Source organism: Nicotiana attenuata, chromosome 1 (genome assembly GCF_001879085.1).
Source record: "Nicotiana attenuata strain UT chromosome 1, NIATTr2, whole genome shotgun sequence".
NCBI lineage: Eukaryota > Viridiplantae > Streptophyta > Magnoliopsida > Solanales > Solanaceae > Nicotiana > Nicotiana attenuata.
The window spans coordinates 3,897,702-3,908,854 of NC_031989.1; the positions used below are offsets into that span (position 1 = coordinate 3,897,702).

At 35.2% G+C, this 11,153-nt stretch overlaps 1 protein-coding gene across 1 annotated transcript in view; it reads right to left on the minus strand.

The window, feature by feature from the left end:
- LOC109225570 (plant intracellular Ras-group-related LRR protein 6) overlaps window positions 1,245-11,153 on the minus strand; it is a 13,325-nt gene continuing 3,416 nt past the window's right edge. The window contains exons 6-21 of the mRNA XM_019390317.1: window positions 9,491-9,565; window positions 9,315-9,384; window positions 9,152-9,229; window positions 8,970-9,030; window positions 8,769-8,847; window positions 8,465-8,555; window positions 8,159-8,219; window positions 7,993-8,060; window positions 7,846-7,916; window positions 6,447-6,584; window positions 5,922-6,026; window positions 3,317-3,441; window positions 3,144-3,240; window positions 2,989-3,063; window positions 2,135-2,190; window positions 1,245-1,569 (exon numbers count right to left, since the gene is read on the minus strand). Coding sequence (XP_019245862.1) covers window positions 1,494-1,569; window positions 2,135-2,190; window positions 2,989-3,063; window positions 3,144-3,240; window positions 3,317-3,441; window positions 5,922-6,026; window positions 6,447-6,584; window positions 7,846-7,916; window positions 7,993-8,060; window positions 8,159-8,219; window positions 8,465-8,555; window positions 8,769-8,847; window positions 8,970-9,030; window positions 9,152-9,229; window positions 9,315-9,384; window positions 9,491-9,565 — 1,326 coding nt within the window. The 3' untranslated portion in view covers window positions 1,245-1,493. The remainder of the gene's footprint in view (window positions 1,570-2,134; window positions 2,191-2,988; window positions 3,064-3,143; window positions 3,241-3,316; window positions 3,442-5,921; window positions 6,027-6,446; window positions 6,585-7,845; window positions 7,917-7,992; window positions 8,061-8,158; window positions 8,220-8,464; window positions 8,556-8,768; window positions 8,848-8,969; window positions 9,031-9,151; window positions 9,230-9,314; window positions 9,385-9,490; window positions 9,566-11,153) is intronic.

The following is an 11,153-nucleotide window of genomic DNA, read 5'->3' on the forward strand; positions in this document are numbered from 1 at the left end:
TTTGCTACTAGGAAATTGAATTTGAGTTGATTTTTTGTTTCCAAAAGTAGGCTGATAAGAATTGGTCTAGCTTTCCATACGTAACAAAGTTAATTAATGTTTCCTGAAATGATTCCAAATGCCCACTAGCTGTGCAATTTTCATGTGGCGTCCAGTTCATGCATACACTTTTCTCTTTCTTCTTCGTTGATGTTTTCTTCTTCTTCTTCTCTTCTTCTTTTTACTTGCAAAATGAGTTAGTGAATTTATTGTTGTTTTTGACAATTTGATCATGGAGATTTATTCTTTATGATATTTGACGTTGCATTTTAAATTTGAGCTCATATGAAGTAGATTTGGGTGTTGAATCGTGTGTTAGATTCTTAAAATTCGAAGAACAAGTTTATGTTCAAAACTTAAGATTCAAAATCTGAAGTTACATTGAAGAGATTGAACTACTTAAGATTCGAATTTTTGAAGTTATATTTGAAAGATAAAAGAACTTCAGATTTGATTTTTGAAGTTGCATGTTAGAGATTGAACTAATTAAGATTCAAATTTTAAAGTTGCATTTAAAAGATAGAGAAACTTCATATTTAATTTCTGAGGTTGCATTGAAGAGATTGAACTACTTCATATCCGAGAGGGTACACTTAGCAAAATTTTGTACGATACATATATAACTTCAATGGTGGCCCCAAAAGGGGTATATATAAATGGTACAAAATGTCCCACACTAGTGCAAGCTTTAGATTCTTTTGAATTGTAACGAATCTATTTTAAATCCAAAGCATGTATCTCCAAAAACTATGAAGACTTTCTTAAAATTACTGTTAAATTTGGCTAATTAATATAGCTACCGTAGTAATTCATACGTAATATCCCAGAGTGATATCAAAAGAAAAAGTTCACATACAGCTGTTTAAAGAAATTGTGACATATGAAAGTGCATGTACTTAAATGTTGATTAAAGTAGTGATATTGAAGTTAAGGAGTTAAAGATAGTTCCCAAGGAAAAAACCTAGGGAGGGAACTTTTGGCAAAAAATGTCTTCCCTAAAATTTTCTGACAACCAAACACCAAAAAATAAATTGCCAAAGACTGAAAAAATGACTTACTTAACGGCTTTCTGGGCTTTGCAATCACGAGCAAGGATCCTTTGATGAATATAGAACCCAAAAAACAAAAGAAGATTGCGTAAATCGCAATTTAAGACGATTCTGAATAACATCATTCATCACAATTTGCTACGTGCACATAAGGGATGAGATAAGCAGAATTTAGCAATCATACAAACAGCAAGTCACTTGTCAAGTTTGTCGATTTAGTAATTCTCAGCAATACAGCAATAAACTATGGGATACAATAATATTACATTCCAAGTACCCTTAAGTTGGGGAATATATATCAAAGAATTGGTAAGATACAAATTTCACAAACTGGATTCAGCAATAAATGCTCTGATTTAATACTCACACCCACAGGCCTGATACAGGAATCAAAATTCAAACAGGCTAATGCTCCACAATTCTCTCCTTCAAGTACTTCAAAACAGCTTTCGTTCCTCGATCCAAAATGGGCCTTCGGACGCTGGGGGTTTAAAAGGAGGGAAGAAACAGAAGGAAATATGGTCAGAATTGAAAGATAAATAATTCAACCAAATGCCGTTTCTTAACAAGAATTTTACTGCAGGATACTGTATGAACATTTAGGGAACCTTGTGGTACTTTGCGAGAAAAGTTGGTGCAATCTAAGGTGTTAGTGTGTAAGTGCTACAAGAAAAAAGTGGAAGCAATTCCAGCAGCAACGGTTTTATTAGTTTTACTAGTTTGCATATGGAAAAATTCACTATTGAATAAAATGGTTAAACATGACAGCTGGACAGACATAGAGAAGGATGAGATAAACAGATCGAAGCAAATATTGAAAGAAAGATACTTTCGTACTGATCTTCTGTATCAACTGTCATACTAGGGTAACTTATTTTATGTTCATGTTTCTCGTGTAGCGTTTTCTATTCTTGTTTTCAGCCTTTGCACCAATTCCATTTATTTAGCAGATAAAATCAAATAGAAGAGGGAATAACCAAAAAAAGTGAGGGAAAAAAAACTAGAGACAACGACAACAACGACCCAGTGAAAGGAATTAAATTCACCTTCGTAGCGGGTTACCGTCCAATCTTAGCACCTGCAGACTAGGTTCAAGCAAACCCTACAGGACCATGTTTATAAAAAAGCATTTAGTAAATGTAAAGTCATCAAATTTAAAAACCTGCAGACAAAATCTCTTAGAATTGGGACATGCATGGGCAGAAAAGAAATACTCTCTGTTGTTAACAAGATCCTTTCTTCACTAATTACCTACAACAGTAGAATTCAGCCTATGGGAAGAATACTAGGATGTCTTTTTCCTTTTTTCTTTATTCAGCCTTAACGAATTTATACATTTCCTGATGGCAATAAAGGGAGATTTTGTACCAACATTTAAGAAAAGAATCACCTCGGAAGTGCATGTACAGAGCAGCCAAAGATGGAAGTACCAAAATAGTACACAGAAGATATATCACTCACAAAAGCTAAGATCAATGGCGCAAATTCGGAGGATACAGAAATATACTACTACTTCAAGATTTTGATCAAACAAAAGCAAAATTATTTTCTACGCAGGAGGCAAAATTCAAAATATATAATGCATTTGAAAAAAGAAGCAAAATTGTTATTGCCTCTGCTAGGATTTGAAACCCGGTCTCCTATGGTTCATTTAAGCTTCACTGACCGCTAGGCAACACCTTTGGTGCTAAATATACTATAACTTCACAAATTTGATATGACAAATACTTGCAAGTCAGGAAGTTTATAATGTATTTCTTGCAAGTCAGGAAGGCTTACAGGAAATGAATACTGTGCCAAACCTTGATCTCAGTATGTACATAGCAAGACATACTTCAAAAACTCGCATTGTCTATTGACTCAAATTATAACTTCTTGAGATGTAAATGCTAAGACTTACCAGTTCTGGTGGAAGAGAAGAAATGTTATTGTCTGACAGGTCGAGTTCAGTGAGAGAACCCAAGTTTACTATGACCTGTACATAAATGATACCATATTAAACCAAGGTTTCAGTAGGATACAGAACTCTGTTTGCTAATAAGAATATTGCTTTACCTGGGGAATTGATTGAAGGGAATTTTGGCTCAAATCAAGAATTCGCAACTGCTTTAAGTTAACTATATCACTTGGGAAAATAGATATTTGCATCCTTCTGTTCAACAAGTAAGAAACGTGTGTTAAGTCTACAATTTAAGAAGTGCTATCAATTATGAGTATTGTTATCAGACCTCAAATAAAGCTCTTGCAACTCTGGCAGGCAAGAAAATGCAGGATGCTCTGGTAAAGAACCTATATTTCCACTCAGATCCAGAATCTGAAGCTTGGATACAGCTTGAAAGGCAGAGGATGGTATCTATGATTAGGAAAAGAAGTAGGATTAAACACAAATTTGGCATAGAAAATATGATTAAAAAAATCAAAAGTAAAAAAAGAAGGAAAAACTAGAACTTTCTCCATGTACTTGGGTGCTGACAAATTAGATAGTTTTCTCCACCAAACCCTTTCCATGTTGGCGGTTTTCTCCATTGATCATCTATGAATATTATTCCTTTGGCCGTCAACATAAGAAAGCCATTTTTAGTGACTTGCACCTAGAGAATTCTATGCCCAATCAACTGGCTACTTCTTCCCTATTTAATGAGACACTTTTCACTATGCGACGTCTTAAGATATTTACACACTTCTAAAGTTCCAACACCAATAGCCTAAAGATGATTCATGAATGCAAGAATTCAAGTTCATCAAATGCTTATAACTTAAGCAAGGAGTAAATTCGTCAGTCACAAATCAACTAGAAACCCAAATTTCACCTATTAAATCAATGCATTTCTCTACCAGAAACAATCAAACAAACTTCTTAATCCCCGTATGCAATTAATTCTTTCCGTAAAAAAGGATGCTAGGGATCATCCATCCACCATTGCAGGGGCGGTCCGACGAGTTCTGTGACAAATTAATAACTTTCTTAGATACAAAGTTATTACTCCCTCCGTTCCAATTTATGTGAACCTGTTTGACTAGGCACGGAGTTTAAGAAAAAAATGAAGACTTTTGGAATTTGTGGTCCTAAACAAGTCCAAATGGAGCCCAGAGTATTTGTGTGGTTATAAAAGCTTCTCATTAAGGGTAGAGTTGTAACTTTAAGCTAAATTGTTACCAAATTTAGAAAGGGTTCATTCTTTTTGGAACGGACTAAAAAGGAAATAGGTTCACATAAACTGGAACAGAGGGAGTACTAATTTTCTTATAATCAATAACTCCTAGTAAGTCTTTCTAAATTGATAATATAGCTAATCCATTTAACCTTTCTTGAGACATTGTTGATCTTAGATAAGATTTTATCAATTTTAATTTTGAAAATTTCTTTTAGCTGAAGCGACGGTAACAAGAGTTATTAACATTATTCTATAAGTAATATAGGCAATGTAAAAAGAATCAAATCTTTTTATTTGACCGAGTGTATCAATTAAACTGTTATCTTCTAATTATACTATTTTTCTTAATATTTTTAATTTCGAAAATAAATCTAAACCATCAATATTGAAATGATTATTATGCTTTAAGGAACATTCAAGATTAAGGCAATATTTTTTCATATTTTCATCATCTAGTGATCTTAATTTTTACCGCTAAATAGAAAATCAAAAATATTTGCATATGTTTCGAATTGTTCAAATCTATTTTGAAGTGAAAAAAATAGCCTTGTCTACTATGTATAATGTAATCAACTCCAAAGGACTCTTCGAAAGATTTTGAAATTTTATTATCAACACTCTAATCAAATTGTTACTTTCTATATATCATACGTTTCTTACGAAATTCGGGTTCGATATTCATTTCAAGTGCAATTTTCGTGGCAGAAATCATAGCAGTTGCAAATCCTTTCTTCTCTATACTTGTTAAAGAAAGAAATCAAACTTTTTCACTTCACAGAACCTGTTTTTAAACTTATACATAGCCTATTAGGTGTAACAAAAAATGAAACCCCCATAAATGTGGGACCTAAAGCAGTTGCTTTACTTGCTTTATGGAAGGGCCGCCCCTGCACCATTGTTTCAGGGGATTGTGTGAGATCATTCAAGCTTTGAACAATTATTACATTTGACCATTCAAGATGTCCAGAACTAATCATCTACATTCCACCTTATAAGTTGTTTCCTGCTTCCCCTTTTCTCATAACCTTAACCAACACAGCACATGGATAAAAGAATATAGACTAGTCAAAATAAAAAGAAAATTAGAGACTAGTCTGCTAGACACAGTATTAGCCATAAAATTGCCATGGTATATCGATCCATTCTCTAGAGCAGTAACAAGAAATGCAAATAAGACAAGACGACATATCCCCACACCACGCCCCCTGAAAAAAAGAGAGGATAAAAGTTCCTAATCCCTTTCTCATAGGGCTTGCTTTTTCTCAGAAGGCCATCAATACTCAAGTTCATTGAAGATCTTTCGAGGATAGCACTACCATATTTAGCATTCTCTCGATACTGCTCTTTCTACGTGTAAAATATATCTTCAAGCCAAGATTTTCTTTTTCTGTTTGAATAATATTAAAAGGTTGAGTTCCTCCATAAAATCATTGAAGAACTTCACAAGATAAAGACTGGAAGCTGTATTATAGAGCTGCCAGATTGATTCTATTATCTCTTTTTTTGGAAATGAAAAAAAAGAAGAGATAATAGAATCAATCTCATTATCCCTCTTTGCTCCATATCTTAGTATGTGACTCATATGTTAATCTTCTTATATAAGGGTATGTCTAAATCGGGAACATCAAGAAATCTTCTGATAGTATTAGTAGCACAGGACCAACCTAAAGCCATTTACCTGTCTGAGGGGATTATTGTCTAGCTTCAAACATGCAAGTGCAGGAAAAGATGTTAAGACTGAACCAGGCCAATCTTTTATCTTGTTTTTGGATAAAATAAGAGCCTGCACATTTTAAATAAAGTGATTAGCAACAGATAAGTCAATCCAACCAACCAACCCTAAATTCTTCATTCACAATTTTCAAGACATTATGACAAATCAAATAAACATGTCCTAGCAAGTGAGAGCTCCCAAAAGTTTGATTTGTTCTTTTCATCTTTTCATGGACCAAAGGGATAGAAAGAATCAGATATACCACAAATGTAAGTTGACTGCACACAAGAGGCAATTGAGTTACAATTCAACTACTGCACAATGACAACTATCACTCTGTTTAAGAAAATTAAAGATATATGAAAAGATCCTGCTTTCAGTGATATCTCCCGTAACAATAATGATTGGCCTTCGCTTTTTGTCAACCAGGGTCCAGGCTTGATCACCTTTTCCATGCAAAATAGGGAAAAAGGAAAATACATAGTTTACCTCCAAGGAAGTACAAGAGCAAAGTTCAAGAGGAAGTTCTTCGATTGAGTTTCCTGAAAGATCACATTTTGAGATGTCTCGTGACTTCCAGACATCTGAAGGGACAGCAGTCAAACCAAGTCCTCCTAAAGAAAGCTCCTGTAAATACAACTACTCATGATGATAGGATCACCAGACAGGGAGAAGAAAATGAATGGACTTTCCTATAGAATATAGCACTACATGCAAAGTCACATAGCATTCACTGCAGTGACCAAATTAAATCATATTTAGACTACAGAAAAACACTAAACATCTTCGACTATCAAGTTCTGGCTTCAGGGTATTACAACACATCAGTGTTGTCAAAGGCGCGCTTAAGCCCTAAAGCGAGGCTCAAAACACGTTGAGCGCTTCGCCTCGCTTTGTCGGCGCTTTAGTGTCGCATCAAAGCTCTAAGGCATACTTTTCCTCGCCAATGAGTGTAATCTTGAAAAAGCGACCTTAAACAATTGATATTTCACTTTATCTTAAATTATTTTCAATTTCTTTGTCCAGATATTTGTTATTAATGCTTATAATGATTAGTCTTGGAGACTACTTGCATATTTTTACTTTTTCTCCCGTTGCGCCTTTTTTCATTAAAGCACACGCTTTATTTGTGCTTTGCGCTTAAAGCCCCAACGGACCTTAGAGCTTTTTTGCGCTTTTCGCCTTTGATAGCACTGCAACACATGCTTTTCGCACACATTTGTTTCTAGCAGTTCCTTGAAAACAAAAATTCCTATCAGTTATCCCTTGAATTAACAGAGGATTTGTGATAGAAACTATATTTCAAAGCTAGATAGTAGAGGTCATACTATGGAATTTATCAGAAATGAAAGTTTTAGAAATTTGAACTGCCCCCTGCACAAATATTTTGAAGCTTCAAAAGAAAAGAAGGTTGCACTAGTAACTAAACTATTGTAAATCTCATAGTCATGCCTATATCGCGCTTCCACTCCCTCCAGTCCATTAAAAAATATTAAAAACAAGTGGACTGGACAACTTGGCTATGTAGACTACAAGACTCACCAATTGACTACATTTATGGAAGCTATATTATATAGTAAGGTTTAACTTTACACATCTCCACTGCTGGCCAAACATCCGGCAGAATAAATATATTATTACTGACATGAGCATTGGAGATTAAAAGGGCAGCCCGGTGCATTAAGCTCCCGCTATGCGTGGGGTCCGGGATGGACCGGACCACAAGGGTCTATTGTACGCAACCATACCCTGCATTTCTGCAAGAGGCTGTTTCCACAGTTCGAACCCATGACCTCCTGATCACATGGCAGCAACTTTACCAGTTATGCCAAGGCTCCTCTTCGACATGAGCATTGGAGATTGTAGAACTATAAAGGTAGTGAATAACCTTTGAAGACAGGGACAGCCTAGCTGCCATGGCGATAACATCCTCCTTTCCGGGCGTAGCAGCTGCAGACTCTACACTTAGGGTAGTTGCATCAATAAAACAAAAAATAGAAAGAACACCCTTATTGAGCAAATAGCACCATCTCACCTTCATCAGTTGGAATCCTACTTCGAAGAAATCTTAACAAGGCAGGTGTAGGTCCGTTTACCAAAGAGCTGAAGAAATTTTTCAAGTTAAAGAAATTTTGAATATTTTCAGGTACCGAGGAAACAACTAAAAACAAACAATAAAAGCACCAAGATCTAATTTCAACCTCCGAAGTGTTCTAATCGGGTTGCCAATAAGCACAAGCTTCCGCAAAGTTGTCATTAAGCCTAAGTTATGAAGTTGTAACCAAGATTAGCTCATACAAACACAATTAGAGTAACAAACTAACATTATACGCCTTGCACTCCCAAGAAAAATCACAACGAAAGGAAACGAAAGAAAGCAAAAATTTCCCTTTATGCTGGTATTATAATAAATGTTACACTTACCTATCAAAAAGAAAGGACAGCTCAAATGATAGTGAGAACCAGAATACAAATGACACAAGCCTACCAAAAAAAATATAGCCTACCAATCTCTGGAGGCAATCCAGACAATGAATTGTTAGATAAGTCCAGCATTGAAAGTTGCAATTTACATGCCTCCACCGGGTACTCCTTTAACTGCAGACGAGAATAAACAGCTTAATCCAACTGGAGAACCAGTTGACAAAATGAATTCACCAATAGGAAACTTTAACACTACTGACCAAATTATAACATCTGATTTTCAGGGCACTGCTAATGTCTTCAGAGGTTTTTTTTTTTTCCAATGAAATACTTTGGCATAATTATGAGAATCTCCTAGTGAATTGATGATAAAGAATTTATTATCACCTGGTTTGAGTGGAGATCAAATATCCCCAACCTATTGAGTGCACCGATCTCCACAGGTAATGAAGCAAGTGCATTATTCCTGTCGAAGTGGACAAAAACCAAAGAATGGGGCGGTGGAGAGGGCAAATGTGAATGTAATGACATAGAATAATTTTATTCCTCTCAAAACCTATGAACGCAAGCATCAATGCCATGAAATACCCGATATAAAACTCCAAAAGCGATGAGCAATCCTTTATTGAGGATGGGATTGATGAAATTCCTAAAGAGTTCAAATAAAGAGAGCAAACCAGGTCATGTTAACTGATAAAAAATAGACAATGCAAAACGCAGCACTATTTTGACTGCTGTCACAACCACGGCAAAAAGCTTGATGTACTCACTGTTCTGATGAAGGTCCAGGCGAATCAAGCGTGAAAGGCTTCCTATATTCTCTGGAATGCTATTGAGCCAGTTTTTCGCTGTAGAAGTTAGATGTAAGGTAAATAAAATTCCTTACTAAGAGTCAATGATAGAACAGAGAAAATAGAATAATCAGAGTTTTACATGCATTGAGTTCAGTAAGCATTCTGCATGATGCAATCAAACTCTCAGGTAGCGCAGTTAACTTGTTTCCCTGGCATGAAGATAAGAAAAAGGTAACTGTCACGCATGACTTTCCGAGTGCAAGAATATAAGAAATCATCAAGTCAAGCAGTAATAAGGCAATCAGTTTTTAGTACCTCGACATCCAACTTTGTTAATTTGGAACACTTTGCTAGATCTGCTGGCAAACTGGAAATGCTATTGTTTGATGCCTGATTGAAGGAACAGCAAGAAGGGAAATAAACTGGTATGAACAAATGGAGGAGTGGAGTGGAGCATGTGCATGTCTGACAGTTTATGTTTGATCAACATGACAAAAGATTGCTTCTTCAAGTCACAGTACGTATCATGCTAATAAGACTTCTAAATCTACTGAACTCCCTCAAATGAATCATTCTCCACTAATGAGAATATAAGTATTTTCTAGAACTCCGTCTAAAAGCTTCATAAAGCATAGTCGGTTTCAAGTCCAGATAAAGGAAGACAGTTACAATAGGATAATAGCTACGGTAAGATACAGAGGATTCATCTAACCTACCCAACTAGTCTAGGATTAAGACCTAGTTGATTGATTGATGTTGGGGAAAATGTTATTCAACTTATAGGAGCTACATCCTGGACAAACAGGTGCAGCACAATTGGATATGGATCAACAAGCTAATTACTCTTCACCTTATGATAACCACATTAAGAAACAAGCTCATAAATTGGTAACAAGGATCTTTTGAGTGCATTCAACTTATTGTGCATGTGACATTCTGTCATGGAGAAAGTGAATCTTCAATTTCTTGCACTCTTTATAGAATCATCTGGTAAAATACTCAAATATCTGGCTATTACACGAAGAGATGGTTTGGGCAATAACAGCAAATTGTGATGATCTCTAACAATTTCAATAAAATGGGTCCTCCTTTCCAAGGAAAAAAAAGAATTGTCCTTCAAAATTGTTCAGCATATCATAGCTTTCCAATATCAAATTAAAATCCCACTTATGACCTAAAAAGTGAACTTAAAATCATTTATCTTAGAATTACTAGTTATTTATGAAACACCGAGTCTTTCCACAACTTACAACTTTTACAGAGATCATCATGTAGACCCTCTAGGAACATGAATATTGACATAAGGTTCAAGCTAAACTTTTCTCACATCGTGATTTCCTTGATATTTGCGATTTTTAATGTTCAACAGGCACTTCCTAGAACAGTAAAGAAGAAAATGGTGAATTGGAGATTGAATAAAGTGTATATGAAGAAAAGAAGCCATGGAAGCTCTTTTTATTTTTCATGGCGCGAAAGGAATAGGAGAGCTTTTGAAGGGAGAGAGGTCCATGGTTGAGGGTCAAAAGTTCTCTTTTATCTCTCTGTACTTTCAGTGTGAAGTGGAAATACCAACTTGTGTAGAGAGTTCATTTGATTTTTGGATGACTCAATTGATATTATAACATATTTGCAAAAATCACACCATCTTGTTTAAGTATAAAGGAACTCTTTTGATTTATCCAAAAAAGAAAGTTCAAGCCAAACTTGATTGTCCACGTTCAAACCTTTCAAACAGACAATGCCCAACTATACTGTTTTCAGGTAAAAGGCCTCAAGCCGCAATCCACTAGGACTGAATAAAAATCGGATTTACTTTCCTAGTTTTGCTTCCTAGACAAAGGCATACCGTTCTTTTTTATTTCAGAAGAGGAAAAGTAATTCTTTTCCTCATAAACACGAAGCATTTTGGAAAAGTATTACCAGAGAGAAAAAAAAAAATATATATATATATATATATATATATATATATAAGACTGAC